Source organism: Anopheles coluzzii, chromosome X (assembly GCF_943734685.1).
Source record: "Anopheles coluzzii chromosome X, AcolN3, whole genome shotgun sequence".
NCBI lineage: Eukaryota > Metazoa > Arthropoda > Insecta > Diptera > Culicidae > Anopheles > Anopheles coluzzii.
Window position 1 is genome coordinate 16395007 of NC_064669.1, and position 16331 is coordinate 16411337.

The 16331-nt window shown below is 44.0% G+C and overlaps 1 protein-coding gene across 1 annotated transcript; it reads right to left on the reverse strand.

The window, feature by feature from the left end:
- Positions 1-8558: 8558 nt before the first annotated feature.
- LOC120961643 (alpha-N-acetylgalactosamine-specific lectin-like) lies at positions 8559-8900 on the reverse strand. The gene has a single exon (XM_040385561.2). It carries the CDS (start codon positions 8898-8900, stop codon positions 8559-8561), a length of 342 nt encoding a protein of 113 aa, XP_040241495.2.
- Positions 8901-16331: the final 7431 nt, after the last annotated feature.

The window sequence follows — 16331 nt, forward strand, 5'->3', positions numbered from 1 at the left end:
TGGAGGTCGCCCAGTAGCGCACCGCTGGATGATGTTTCCTGAACAGCCAGGGAAAGAGAGGAGGTAGCAAAAAAAACCTCTACTTTAACAAAGAAAACCAGCAATGAACAGCGAACCCATGCAATGATTCGAGTGAGCACTCCACACGGTACCGAGAGTACGCGTTCACACACGCCGTCCGGTTGGAAAAGCCACTGTAACAGCGGCACCCTCATTAATTAGCGGATTAAGTGATCACATACGGCCGGCAGATCCTCGCTAAGGGCCACAGAGTGAGAGAGCGCGCGCACACATTGCATCACCAAGCATCGGTGTGACAACCCTCGCACAAGTGTCACACACTTGTTGCCCGTGGGTGTGTGTGTGTGTGTGTGTGTGTGTGTGTGTGTGTGTGTGTGTGTGTGTGTGTGTGTGTGTGGGTGTGTGAGGAAATCGCGGACCCAAAACCTCTCAACCCCGAGACCGGCCCAGGGGTTTTACTCGCGTGGGTGGTCAAATAGCATCATTAATAGGCCATTAAACATTCGGGCAGAGGCGTTGAGGGTTGACCAACTTCCACCCCGGTCGCCTTCCCGGGCCTGCTGCATCCTGCGGGCGCTGTCGTCACCGTGCCCGGGGTCGAAGTACATTCTGCGGTGTAATAAAACCCCTACAAAAGGGATCGACTTTTTCGTTTCATTTCGGCCGCCACTAGATATTGTGAAGGTAGCAAATGGGCTGAAATGGGGGAGATGTTGTTAGCGAACCAGGTGGATATGGCTGGTGCTTATGGTTTTGCAGCTGGGCTGGGACGCGTGATGAGATGGGTAGTCTGAGGGAGGGACAAACATATGCATTAATTGCATCCCGTCCGGTCAGCGGATTCAGCGAGCGGTTGAATGGATTGCGATGAGTGGATTTACAATACGGTCATCCTGCTGGACGTAAAGCAATTGTGAGCGGATGACCTATGCTACCGGGGTGTTATTCGTAGGGATAGGGAAGTGATGTTTGCTTGTTTGTTTGTTTCGTAGATTTGTTTGTGGTAGATTTAGTTTACATGCTCGTCACTCGTCGATACACGTTTCCAACGCATATCCTTCCCTCTAATTCGTCGCTATAAGGACAATTATAATGATTTTTTTACGCTTAATCTCTAACATGCAAAAACACAGATCAACAGATAGGATTTCTAAGATATCTTTCAATTAGTGATGCAAGTATTCTTGCCCCACCTTATGTTTTTCGTTCTTCATCCTTAAACTCTACTTCGAGCTACTCTAATAAATTGCTCCTTTTGAGATCTTATGTCTTGTAATAGAATTATTGTTTTAAGAATAATAGATGTTTAAAAATATAACTAATTTAAAGATCTTGATATGTGCAGTATGATATAGATTATGATCAAAGATTTTGCAACATCTATTGCGAACATATGGTGAGATTAATTTGTGGAATCGGAGATCCGACATTTGAAGGATAAATAATGCGAAGGTCACTAAGTAACGAAGGATCTTAATTCCCAATATCCTTGTGCGGTTTATATTATGTTTACCAAAAAACTCAAGAGTAGTTTGTTCTCGGAAATAACTGGGAACTCAGGAATTGGAACATTAAGGGTTTCAAACAATAACAAAATTATCCAAATGTTGCCCTGATACTATTTCCAATATCTGTATTTTCTCTGTATACACTCTGTACATCCGTATATTCGCTGTATCGGTAAGACATTATCAAAACATTAAGATAAAGCAGCTAATGTACTGTTGAGGGTGGTCCCGCTAGTAACTTTATACAATTTAAGTACGCCAATCAAAGCACATCTAATTGTTTCCCTCCAATCAAGCAGCTTCTGCAAGGCGGCAGTGAGTACAATAAAAATAAATTGCTCCTGTTTTACAATGCACACAAATACAAAGCAGAGAGAAAAAAATCAATCACTTGCAATCGTGTTCCTGACCAGACAAATGAATCATCTGACACGCCTGCACTCGGGCGTGCGTCTTTTGGCAAAGCAAACGATCGATTGTTTTAATTTCCATTTCATTAATTTAGCTCCCGGCACGATGGGAATATGGATAGACGATCGATTGCTTCATTGTTTTTTATACAATCAACCCCTCCACATACCCCCCCCCCCCCCTCACCATGCTAATATGTCCCTTTGTCTATTCAATTTTACTTTCTCTCATTCTCCCAAATGTTCTCGATGTAGTTAAAAATCTTAGTGGCGCTGACGGTATATGATCATTTTCTTACCAGAGCAAGGACTAAGGATGGAACATCTTGCAAATTTCAATTTGTTTGTGTGTGAGTGTATAGGTTTGTTCCTTCCACCCGATTTGTTTCGGTATCAAAAAAAAGCAATTCAAGCAAGAGAGGAGGATAATAATCAGAAGGCGGTAAAAGAAAGAAACGAACCGGGAAAATCAAATTCCCAAGGTACGCCACTTGACGACTTTAACGACATCAGCGGGACACACTTCAATCACAAAAGCAAATAGAGGAAGAGGAGAGTGGGAAAAGAGCAATAATAATTAGCATGGATGAATGTAATTCCATTTACTGATGATTTCCCTGCTCACATTTCTCACACTACGCTTTTTGTTGTTTTAAAGGGACGCGCAGTGTGCCTGCCTTCTTCCTCCCTAATCTTCTCCCCATACCTTACCAAACTGTCAATAGGTTGTTTTCGCTGCTAAAAGGCAAGCTATTACTATAACGTTCTTGTTGGTTTTTCTTTTGACTTTTCGCCTGTTACTGCACCGGGCTTTGATCCGGCCAGTGTGGGCAGCACGATTCTTAAAATTTCCTCCTTAATTTGTACACAAATAGTGAATGAAACGCGTGCTATTGGTTAGCAGCGAAGCGAAGAGAGAAAAAAACAAACTCAGGTGCAATAGAACAAATTAAAGGAATAAAACACACACACACACACCCCTTAAGGAGGGAGGAAGTGAAAACCTCGATGGTAGGCTGGCTCGATGAGTCTGTGTATAGCGTGTGCGTGGGAAATATTGCGTGACTTGCAATGCCTTGCCGATGCCTGCTAACATTCGGAGGCCGCCGTCGGCGTCAGCGGAGTCGGTTTCTGGCAGCCGGGCATAAATGAAAAGAAATCATCGTCAAACCAGCGCTGCGAAGGGAAACATCATTTTCAGCAGTTGCCAGCTTCAGCACAGTCCGCTGAGAAGCGAAGGGAATTTGAAAATGAAAAAAAAAAAACATTGAGTTTAGTATTTCCTTACTCGCTGCGCGGTACGTTTTCAATATTTTGGGTTTTTATTTTCGCGCGAAAGGTTGCGGCAATGGCAGGAGTTGGGAAACCAATCCCGGCTCGCAAGGAAGCCGGAGGGCAGCGTAGCACAAGGTATGTGTATTTATTTTTCTCGTTTTTTTTTGTTTTCCGCGGTCGAAGCTACTCCCTCCACATTCCGGTACATTCCCGTATTTGTGGGGCGAGGGGAAGTGGCATGGGGGGAAGAAAAATATTTAATTTAATATAAAAACCAATTTCTATTCAAAAGAATCTCACCACCTATACATCCAGCGGAAGTGATTCGTTTGTCTTTTTTTCGGTTGGGCTTTGCTCCGTACTTCCATCATCTTGTTGATGGTTTCGGCGAGACATCATCGCAGATGACTTCTACGGGGCCACGCTGGCTCTGATTACGCACTCGGGTTGATGATGCTTACCTGCGGGAATCTCCACGAGTAATTCGTCTTCCGCTAACGCTTTGTGTCGCTCTGCCGTCCCGTGGGGTAAATTGTTTTTGAACAGATTGGCGTCCTTACACTGAGCGGAAAGGGGAGACTGTTAAAAAAACACACTCCTCAATGGAATTGTTTCTCTCGTCCGCCTGGATTCCTCCGGCGTCCTGGAACTTAAAGATTTGGTTTTTTTGGAATATTGCAAAACCAGCGGTGCGGCTGTTCCACCGCACCGCGAGTTCCATTTCGAGGCATTTGTGCGGTATTATAACCGTTGGCATAAGCGTTATTGAATTTTTGGTGGCCAGCCCGAGAATTGGCACGGGATGCATCCGACAGGGAGAAACTAATAACAATTTCAAATTATTGATCGTGCGGCGGCACCGGTTTGAGAGGCGTGCAGAAAACTTTCGCAGGGAAGGGAAGTAAAAAAAACTCCAACTTTCCAACACACAAATGGACCATTACATCGCGGACAAACCAATTGCCAATTTCAATCACTGAGTCGCTCCTCGTCTCCCACCCCCCTTCACTGGTTCGTTTGTCCACTGGTAATGAGAACATATTTTTGGAATGTTCCCAGGTTCTCCTTGGTTGGTTTGGATTGGAAAGCCAAACGACCGAGCCAAGCATATCGTGAACTCTGGAAAGAGCTCAGAGTGCAAATGGGGAGAGATGTGGAGTCGGAAAGTCACACAAACCAACTCGACAGGTAAATTCATCATCGGGTCGGATGCCGTAGTCGGCTGGGTGAGCTCACAGGACACTCCGCACACCGACACCGTCACGGACCGTACCAGGCACCAGGCTTGACATAGTTCCTAACAACATGTCTGACCGCAAATCAAATTCCCAGCTTGCTCGCTTTCACACCTCTTAGGAGCAGCAGTTCGAAGAGAGCGAGAGAAAGCGGGCGTCTCCTCCCGGACAGGCCTGGAAATAGAAGTCTATAATCAAACAGCCGAAACGTCATCGAGCTTAACCCGTGGGGCATTTGCAACAAAATGCTCGCAAAACCTTCAACCGTTTGCGGTGCCGAAAAGAGCACAACGAACGTACAAGTGTGTGCACCTCACCGGAGTGTACGTCCGGGCGTACCTTGCCTGTGGTAACAAACGTTTCTACACTTTATTCCACTTGTCAGCAGACCTCAGGTTCTTTTCACTCTTTGCTCCCTAGTCCCTCTCTAGTTCCCTCTCTCTTTTTCTCGATTTATTTCTCGCTCTCTCTCTCTATCTTTCTCTTTATCCCTTACCTCGTCAACTTCAACTTACACCAGCTTCCTCCCACCGTGCACTCGGAGGAAGAGCTGTCATTTAATCTGACCCGAGGTTTTTCCCTGTGCTATGATTAGTTTAAAGTTTCAAGTGGTTTGTTGCCATCGCTAGAGTGGTTTAAGGGAAAGCGCAACGCTGGCAGCATAACGTGAAGGGTGGGTGGTGTGTGTATTTTTGCAGGGAATGGTTTTTAGAGTACAAGTGCAGTGTATGTGTGTGTGTGTATTATCCTTTAACCTGCAGAAGGAACAACGCTCTGGCAACGCTGTGGAAAAAGGGGTAGACCTTAACACCACTACACTAGCAGAGTACTAGAGTGGTTGTATTTAAATTGGTCACACATATTGCTTATGCTGGTTGTGCGAAAGTAGCATGTAACGCTGGTAAACATGCTAGTAGTTTAAATCACGGTAAATTGTGTTTAAGTAGTGCACTGATGCACGGTTGCGCCGTAAGGACAAGTTGAAGAGTGTTTGTTCCTTTTTTTTTCGTTGGTCTTATGGACGCCATAGTTGTATGATTTTTTAGGGTCTTTTAGGATCTTACTTTCAGTATATGTTATCAAAGAAGTTTCCCAGGTTCTTATGATCATTTACCTTGGTTTTTGCCTATTTTTTTTATTTTTCAATGTTGATAGACCACTTGTGACCCATTTGAAGGGGCCTTAACTTCTATGATTTTACAGTCGTTGCCGCTAAATTTTGACTCTAACTCACCTATTTTTGTCTCGAAGGCACCAATTTTTGACAGCGTTTCACGATTTTGCCTCGAAGGCATCAATTTTTGACAGTGCGCATCAATTTTTGCCTCGAAGGCATCAATTTTTGACTGTGAGTCAGTCGCTTTATTTACAAAATTTTACGTACTTTCTGAAACTGTGTGTTCTGAAATGGTTGAAATTAAGTTAAGTAGTGAATAATTTTATTGATAGAATTTAAAATAAAATAATTGTTTTGCCAATTTAGAAGATTTAATGGAGTGAAAAGCCGGTCTCGTAGTACAGTCGTCAACTCGTACGACTTAACAACATGCCCGTCATGGGTTCAATCCCCAAATAGACCGCGCCGCCATACGTAGGACTGACTATCCTGCTATGGGGGGGGGGGGGAATCAATTAGTCACTGAAAGCCAAGCCCACAAGTGTGGTACAGGCAGGCCTTGACCGACATCGGTTGTTGAGCCAAAAGAAGAAGAAGAATGGAGTGAAAAAATTGGCACGTGTTTTCAGCTGTAAACAAAAGCTTTAAAATTTCTAAAATTTCATCATTTTTTCTCAAGAAACAATCAATTTACACAGTTTTTGTATTTTTAATGAGATGTGGAATGATAATTGTCAAAAATCTGCTTAAATACTTTGTAAAATTGTCATGATTCCTACAAGAGTCAAAAATTGATGACTTACAGACAAAAATATGTGCGTTAGAGTCAAAAATTGATGCGCACTGTCAAAAATTGACGCCTTAGAGGCAAAAATTGATGCGCACTGTCAAAAATTGATGCCTTAGAGCTAAAATTTGGTGGCAACGACTGTAACATAGCACAATCTTGTCAAGTGGGTGTAGGGGCATAGAACGAATACAAAACAAGCAAATAGTGACACGCCAGGTTCGTAATCATCACAGGCAGGTTTCAATTTACGACACATGGTAGGAAATGAGAATTGTCTACGCATTGTCAGTAGAGTGTCGTTATATGAAGCTAATGTTCTCCTATAATTATTGTTCAGAAATGTGCGTTGTCTATGAGTTGTTCTAATTGGTGTGAAAATGACAATATTTTTTAGCTACACAGGCGCGTCAATCTCATTTCTCAACAGCTTGTTTAGAAACACATTTTGTGCAACTTTTCGGCACGGTTCCAGAGATTACAGCCCAAGCAACAAACATCGCTTGCGGTAGTCCGGCATATTATATTTATTTATTTATTTATATATTTGTACCTATCTGTGTTATGCTCAATTTGGCTGAGACAGCTGAAGTTTTATAATATTGATGTATCAGATCATTGCCGTGCCATGGTAAAGAACGGTTCATATGCTAAGTGTATTTTTCGCCTTGTCTTCCTTGCAAAACATTTTGGGAACGGAGTGGTTTCGTAGATATTTTTTCTTTCCAACAAAGAAGGCGCATCAAAATCATGTTTTACACATGATCGTTTCAAGCGATGTAAGGACACGGTACAACATTTATTGATAGATATTTCCATTAGTCGAGTCTATTAGTCGAGCAACATAACAGAATAATTGATTGTCTCGTGTAGGCTGATACAATCGTCAGGGTTCTGTACTGTACTATAAAGCTTACTATAAAGATAAGGGTCATCGGGCTACCACATACATCAAACCGTTAATTCTTCTTCTATTTGGCGTAACGTCCTACGCGAACATGCCGGCCTATACAGGCTTTCGAGACTTAATTCCTTACCACGTAGCCGGATAGTCAATCCTTGCTACGGGGGGGACGGTCCATTCTGGGCTTGAACCGGTGACTGGCATTTTACTGAGTCGTTCAAGTTGACGACTATATCCGGGACCGCCCAAAATCGTTAATATAAAAAGAAAATAGCAAGAGACTAAGGTTGCTTTTCTGTGATACTCCGGAGTGACAACTGATTAATGATGAGACTTTGTGGTTAAGATTGACTCGATATTTGCAGCCATGGAGGTATGATCTGAGCCAGACTATGACTTCTCTCTAATTTACGTAATTTTTACGGTGATTTACGGCTATTCTCTCTGACTTCCACCTGTCTCTGTCTACCTTACGTTCTTGATCAGATTTTCCCTTTTTATGATTCAAAGATATTAAAACTTCCTATGAACTCCATTTTAGTATAAGGGTTTAGCTAGACAAGGTAAGCTTTAAGTTTTTGTTGCACAGCCCAATTGCAGGCAAACAATTGAAATAAATATAATAATCTAATAAGACCTATTTTACATAGTTTAGTCAGCAGGAACCGAAGATCCACTCTATTCAACGACGCTTCTAGATCCGTATACACGGCAACGATTAAGTAACGGTCTAACACGGAGCAATCTCGCCCAAACGTACAGGTTTAGCTTGGCGAGTAGTGTTGATCCGGTGGCCAAGTATCCCGGCGAATAATAGTCGCTGTATGTTGCAATTGCGTTGTTTCAGCGTTTCTTGAGCCCAATAATGTGTAGTTAAGCACATCGATTGTCGGATGGACTCCATGCTAGTGATGGGTAAATTCAACAAAAATGTAGGTGCAAAATTCCGAACTCGGAGCCAAGGGTTCCGACTACTCCGACCGGCTCTGGAAGGCTCCGACGGCTCCGACCGGCTTCGACCTGCTCCGGCTGCTGACTGGACCGGCTTCGACCTGCTCCGGACGGCTCCGAACGGCTCCGACGACTTCGGACGATTCTGTGCGGAATTTGAATTTGTCGGAATCGGAGCCGGAGTAGCAATGCTCGGAAGCAATTCCGAGCCGTGGGTGCGATTCCGATGACCCATCACTACAAAACACCACTGTGGTGCGAAAATTAACTAAGGGTAGCAAAGTGAGCGCGCTTCTAGCTGGTTATGGTATACTCAAAATTCTTCACACAAAAACCGGGTCGTGGACATTTTATTTAGGCAACGTTTCGCAGATAAACATATATTCCCGCCCACAGAACCGATCGTTGAAGGTGTAGTTAAAGATGGCCCCACCATCAGACCAGTACTCCAGGATCGCGCAATCCTCTCCCGTGCAGTCGTCGATCTTGTAATTTTTCGGTTCTGTTTCGCTCCAGTTCTGATAGTTTACGCGCTCCCCCGTCGAGGCCCAGTGGAATTCACCCTCCTCGCCGAGATCGTTTGCAGATATCCATGCTATCAGGCCGTTGTGCGTATTCGTGTACCCGGTACTGTCCAGATACTCGATGACGGCTTCCCGCTTTTCGGCATTTCTCACCGACAGCAGGAACATGCCGCGCGATCGACAGTACTCGACCGCCTTGTACCAGTTGAGCTGTGTGTGTGTGTGTGTGTGTGTGTGTGTGTGTGTGTGTGTGTTTGTGTGAGCGATGAAAAAAAATCTAATTTTAATACACTGCAAAAACATTACGACATTTCACCGACAACAAACTAAAATCACCTTAAATGTGTTCCCGAAGTAGTACTTCCCGCGGTGTAACCTGTTCGTGTTGATGTCCTTCTGCGCGCTGATCAAGCCAATTGCTAGGAAGCTGAGCAGAATCGCCACCCAGTTGGCCAAGCGTTTCGTTTCCATGGTGCTCGTTCAACAAACAGTCTACACGCGATCGCGTCGCAAACGGTTCTAACGTCAACTCGCGCTTGCATACAGTTAATATAGTTTGAAAATGATGCACCAATTCTGCATTGTGTGCAAACGCTATGTTGTCAGTGTGTCCAGATAAGGCTAAAGATATCTGTCTGTTCTTGAGATTCCCGTTGTTTGGTGTACACAATTAATGTTTAAGGTAGTTGCACTTTGCGTTGTTGTGGGCGGGAAGGGAGAGTTATCGCTTTCCGCACGGTTTGCACTCTTCTTCGTCTTCTTTTAGCTCAACAACTGTTGTCGGTCAAGGCTTGCCTGTACCACTTGTGGGCTAGGCTTTCAGTGACTAATGCACGGTTTGCACTAGTGATGGGTAAAGTTGGAAAAAATCTGGAGTCGACTCCGATCCGACTCCGGGTAGCTCCAGACCACTCTGACTCCGAACGACTCCAAACGACTCCGGACGATTCCGGGCTACTCAGACTCCGGGCGGATCTAGTGGTTCCATATTGCCGGAGTCGGAATCGGACTAACAATAGTCGGAGTCGGATCGGAGTCGTGGGCGCGCTCCTTACAGCACATCACTACTCCATACGGACTAAGGCCGTGCTGCCGTGATCAAGCTGGTCATGAAAGCTCAGCTCAAGGAGCGCTCCAAGATCCCTAACACAGCTGTTACGCAGCGCAGTGAGTAATCGTACCGAAAGCGAATTCGGTGAGGGTGATCACTGCACACTTCTCGGCACATAGTTCCAGGACATTTGTGAAGCACCAGTGAACATGCACAATTGGCCAAAAGATGCAACTGATCTGCTTACCAGCGAATAGGGAAATTGATTTTTTTTTCGTTGGAGCGGATCCGTGGTGCAGTCGTCAAGCCACCTGACTTAACAACATGTCCATCTTGGGTTCAGGTGTAGAATGGACCGTCCCCCCGCATCAAGACCTGACTATATCCGGTTGCGTGTTGAGGGCCATTTTTCCTTTGTCCGTATCTAATGTAAATGTTTAAATTTCGTCGTAATAAAAAATACTAACATAATATTCAAAACTATACTCTATAGCATTCTATTATTTAAGCTTGGTCTACGTCTCTTAAAGGCAACAATAATATTTTCTTTAAAAATAGTCTAATTAACTACTTATTTTAACCTTTACAAAGTCGCCACGGGCCGCGTAATAGGCTTTCGAGGGCCGCATGCGGCCCGCGGGCTGTAGTTTGGAGACCCCCGAGTAAAACCCTGCAGAGATTGGTTCACTGATTACTTCGTTGCGGCACTCCATACGAAGTGATGATACTGCGCAAGGTGTGTAGTCCCATTTTTACACAGTAAAATCAGTCGGCGAGTTAGGATTACATGGAGGGCAATGGCTGTTCCGGTAGCCCGAAAGTCTACTGTTTGGCGAGTAGCAAGGCAGTTATTCTGGACATAAGTACCCAGGAATTTGTTGGTACGAGATTTTAACGCTTGATCTACTGCCAAACAAAATTGACGTGTCGTGTACAACTCCTTTTCATTTTACTAACACAAAAATAGTGTGTGTATGTGTGTGAGAGAGAGAAAGAGATAGCCAAGAGATATAGAGAAAAAATAAATAAAGAGAGCGCGGGGGAAAGCGAGAGCTTTAGAGTGGCAGCACAACTTTAAAATACGAATTAAATTAGTCTGACTATCAAACCGCAAATACAAATCCGGCAACCAATATCCGTAGCCATTATCCCTTTCCAACACAACGTTCCTGCTCACCCCGCCCCTCTCAACCTACCACGGAATAGTTCGGAAAGCCTTTTTTGTGTGTTACTGTTGATTTGCTGACTTTTGTGGAACTGTGCCGCACCCGTCCCTTTATCTACGGGGCTTGTTCAGAATCATTGTTTGCATTGGTTTTGCGGAATCTCAACCAACAAGGGAATCTCACAATATAATGGAACATCTTCCCTCCGATTGACGGCGTATGCGTGTGTGTGTGTTTTTTTTTGCAAAATAAAAGGTACGAGTATCCCAAGGTGGCAACCCAAACCACACACGGACGAATGGGAAAAAAGGGCAGAAAAGTTTACCGTGTAGCAATTCCAGCCAAAACCTAAACCCCTGGCACATAGTTGAATCTAAGCCCCGAGGAATGGCGGTGGGACGTGGTAGGCAAGCCAGTGTGACGTTCAAATCGAACCATAACTATACTAGTGGTTCTGTGATGCGTGGTAATGGGAAAATAAAATACAATTTTGCTATTTTAAATCGATTTTTTTTGTGTGCGTGATGGCCATGTTTGCTGGTGCCGATGCTCTGTATTGCTCGGGGAAAATTGGGTGAAAATTTTGTGGATTGTGTTTTATGGTTCGGTAAATGCACGACAATGGACGACGGAATGTAAATTAAATCATAGGTTTGTTTGTAGAGTCGTAAAATATACCACTTCTGAGTGGAAAATGTCAGTTGTCGACGGTACGAAATTAGAAAGTTAACGAACGGAGAGACCGAGAATAAGAGTAATGAATGGGCAAGGTTGTAGGCATATACACAATCTGATTTTCTTAACGGAGGTATTAATGTTGAGATGATGCTAATTTACTATTTCAAAAATAAACGAAACAACGCCTGACCAAACAAATGTTTCGACTCCTTTCAGCATACAGGCTGGCGCAGCTTTGTTGCAGAACCTCGGCAACAGCCGGAGTTACCGGTCGTCATGTGCGGCCACGGACAAAGGAGCCTGTACTTACTCAAACAAAAAAAAAAAAACCCTTGAGTATTGTACCTCACAGTGGTATGAGTTGGCATGACTCTTTTCCACTTCTCTTACCCGATTCCTCCATTCCCGAATATACAGGGTCCGGACCACCACCTACAACGCTTTCGACAGTGTCAAAGATATCGTAATCAAAAGGTGATTTACTGACTTTGCCGCAATAAATTACGAGCGGAACAAGTGAAGTTCGTTTTGGAGGATTTGTGTGTGAATGTGCTGTGCCCGATTCCCAGCGAACCGTTCATCTTCGGTGCCGATGCCTTATTTGGCTGTCAAGAGGCTGCGCAGCGCGCAGCGGTGGATATGGGTGAAATTGGATTAACTGTGTGTGGTGCTTACAAACGAGAGTATTACGAGGAAAAAAAAATGTTGGAAGGAGCTGGGACAGAGGGAGGTAGTGTGCACGGTCCGAATGCTAGTAGTACGGTAGCAGCAGGTCAGCAGTTTGTATATCACCTCTTGTTCGTAATTCCTCTCTCTCTCTTACCGCTACTGAACGAAAATCACATGAGGTGGAAAAAAGGCGATCAAAGATGGGAGCTTGCTTTGGTTTTATAGTACACATGTGACCCAATCTAACACACACACTCATTGGAAGTGGGAGAAAAACGAGTGCAAAAATGAAGAGGGAAATCCACTACATCCCCACACACACACACACACATAAAAAAAAGAAAGGTGTCAACACTTTGAAAGCAATTGGTAGTTTGGAGCGGTTCTCCTCCTCTACAATCATCAGCCCCAGTGCCGGCGGGACCGGGAACGGACCGTGTCAATTTGGTCCTTTTAATTTCCCGAAATGGAACGTTTTTCTTCCCCTTTGCCTCTCTCTGCCTGCTGCTTGTTCAGAGGAATCGGTCAACCTGTGCACCCTCTAGAGCGGTCGGTTCTCCATCGTCCGCTCCACCTAGTCGAAGAAAGATTTATGAGCCGATGTGTTGTTGTTGTTTGTTTGTTGCTGCTGCGAGTGCGTTTAGTTAGGTGCTATCGACTGCGGCTGGATTGGAGGATGGCAGCGGGACTAGTTGTTGTACCGGTGCAGATGGTAAATTTGCTTGCCAACCGCTTAACCGGAAGCAGCACTGGGATGAAAAATAAATTAGTGCTACTCGGGAGGGATCTGTTTGGTTTGCTAAGAGCTTCCGGTAATCACTACGTTAGGTAGCTTGATTTAGTGTAGCGTTCTTTTCAAAAATATGTCAAATTGAAAAAATAAGTACTTTCATACACGAGACTACATAGTTGCTGTTTTATTTTTTTTAGTATTCTTGTACGAGGTTTTTTAAAATTCGTTTCTCGTAATTTACGATTGAGAGCCTACCAATAAGGTCAATAAATTTGGAGATAAAAAAAAAACATTGAAAAAGTTCAAGAAAAAAATATACAAGAGTTCATATTACCATGATGATGAAAGGTGATTTTTTTTGTTAATTCTGGTGCTTTTTCATTTAAATTGTGTTTTATAAATATATACTTACTCATATACTTCCTAAACTTGTTTGTAGAGACTAGTCTCTTTAAAAAGCTTTTTAATTTCATTGTAATTGTTTGAAAGTACAATGTCCAAATGCTCTCCATGAGTGTGCCTTTTCCTTTCGGTGGAATATCCAAAACAATCTATTAGAATGTGTGCTAAGGTAGTAACACATTCACAAAACGAGCAGCTTAAAGGTGATTCCTTTTTGAGTCTGTATGTATGCCTAAGTTGGGTGTGTCCAATTCTCAGTCTTTCTACTACTCTTTGCTGTGATCTAGTGGATCGTTCCAACGTGCCGTAGCTTGTTTTAATTTTTAAAGGTTCGTTATGGGTGATTTGTTCCATATCTTTTGCCAGCTCTGATGTATTAACGCTTACCACCACAACGAGATTGCATCATGTAGTTTGTGAAGTTATTTTTTGCTTATTTTTATTCCTACCCTGAAACGAGATTCTTGCAAAATCTGTAAACTTGACAGTAAGAGAAAATTAAAGCCATAGTACGATCTGTTCGATCTGTACGATCCAGCCCGAAAAGTCTTTTTAGGCCGTCCGCAAGGACAGAGGAGGCGTGGTAGGCCAAAATTGAGGTGGCAAGATGGCGTGGAGGCGTCCGCCATTAAGGCCGTGATAACGGACTGGCAGACGAAGGCGCGAGGCCGTGAGCGGTTTCGGACTCTCCTGAGGCAGGCCAAGACCGCAAAGCGGTTGTAGCGCCGGATAAGTAAGTAAGTAAGTACGATCTGTTAAGATGACATTTGATATCATTAGTTATTTTGATAACTAAATCGTAATTAATCAATTAGTTCCTTAAAAATATTGTTCTGATGGTGATAGTGTATGCAGCAGGACATTATTGTGTTTGTGCAGCAGGATTGCATCAATTTCCAACCAATTAGGCGTTTTGACAATAGTTGGCCGGTTGGGAATAGGTATAAAATATTAAAAATTTATGTCATTTTGTGGTCATTGTAAAAAAACACCAATTCTTTTATATGCTGTCTTTATTTGTTGCTGACAGTCGAGTTTGCAACTTCTTCCATGAACTTCTTAATTTTGAGCTTTGCTTCAATCGGAAATATCCAGCATATTGCACGCATTACTGAACAGGATACTTATGAAATAAATTTAAAGCAACCAATATATCCAGGTAATAGCAACTACATTTCCTCTTCGATCGAGTTTGGGAAAGCGGTTGAATATGCCAAATTCTACATCAAATAATTTGACCGATCTTATCATGCTTGATTTATGTGAAATAATTCCGTTATTGAATTAAAGCTAAAAAAGGTTCCACAAATACCAGCAAAAGCAAATCCAAACCCTTCTGCCCAAGCAGCCAAACGTCACATGACGAAAGAAAACAGCTAAATATACAAAAATATAGAAATTAACCAGCAACTGAACCGTTACCTCACTCAACCCGGCGAATGCATCAATGCTCTTCCGTCAACAAATGGTGAAGCACGCACGCTCGCTTCGAAAGTGAACTGTTTAGTGTTCGGTAACCGGCAGTTATTCTACGGGTGATATGTGAACACGTTCTGTGCGTTGGCGGCTGTACACATTAACACAATCAGCGCGGATGGGCACGGCAGGGGTGGGAGAATCCCTTCTAAATGCCATCACCACGAGCGTAATCCTCCGATAAGACAGGCGACCAGCACCCTTCCGCTTTCCTGTTGCCACGATGACGGGCCGGGCAGTATGTAGAAAGTAATTAAACAAATTACTACTGACAGTCACTGCCAGTTCCTCGCTAGCACGCGCTCGCTTGCTATAGGGAATGTTGCCGGCACGAAAAAGGCAAAAAAAGGAAAAAAAAGAAACACACTACCTCTAGCCTCCTATCCTACGCGTCACAACAAAACGACTCTCCGCTCTGGTGACTTTGCTATGACACATCCAATAAACAGTCGCAAGTAATTCGGATTTAGCTTAGCGATGGCAGGGGGTTTGGGGAAAGTAGCATTAACGCTTCATGATTCGTGTAAATAAATCCGACACTTTGGTGGTCCCGTGCCCACACCAGCAGCAGCAGAAGCAGCATCAGCTCGTGCGTCTTTGCAGTGGCTTTCCGAGTCAACCGATAGATCTCCTTGCCATTTTTGTCAACTGGAAACCGGGGAGTGAGCTAGAGCGAGCGGGTGGATTTACTACCTACTAGCCAGCGTACAATAAATAAAGCGACAGCGCCAGCCAGAGTGTGCTGAAAGTCGCCAAACTGGTTCGATGAGATTCCTTCGCTCGTTACACGCTACAAAACACGCACACACATAAATTCGAAAGGCAACAGCAGTGAATAAATATAATCTGATTAATTCAATAAAACATATTCTTAGTGGAACTGAAATTTGCTGATGGGTTTTTTGTTTGTGTGCGAGTGTTGTACGGGCAGTGGAGTCTCATCCAGCAAAATCCGGACGGGCCCTGCCATCCGCTGTTCGGTTCCTGGGTAAACAATAAAGAGCTATTCTCTCGTGCTACCGCAGATTTGGAGCCTGGCAGAAGGGGCAAAACAATGCGGGATCTCCGGCTTGTGAGATGTGGTTTTGCGGTGCTGGATCTCGGCACTCTTCAGACTCTGAATAAACGCGGCTACCGATATGGCCGGAAGCGACCCTCCACTGGTCCTCCGACCAAAAAACCCCGGAAACGAAGTTATGGCAACGGGAGTTATGTCCACCCTGCATTTGGGTCCTGGCTGGCCGCAAAAGCTACCTGTGCAATGCAATGGTCCGGATGTGCCTGGGCGGGGTTTTGGAGCAGAATTTGGGCTGCTTGGAAGGCAGTTGTAATTTTTTCTCCGTCCTCTTGCAAACCCCCGCACATCGGAGGTCTGGAGGGCGCAAGGGCGTGCAAGGTGTAATACAAATCTGTCTTGTGGGACG

Bases quoted from the DNA above. Each gene is read 5' to 3' on its own strand.
- LOC120961643 (XM_040385561.2), bottom strand. From the start codon at position 8,900: ATGTTCCTGCTGTCGGTGAGAAATGCCGAAAAGCGGGAAGCCGTCATC.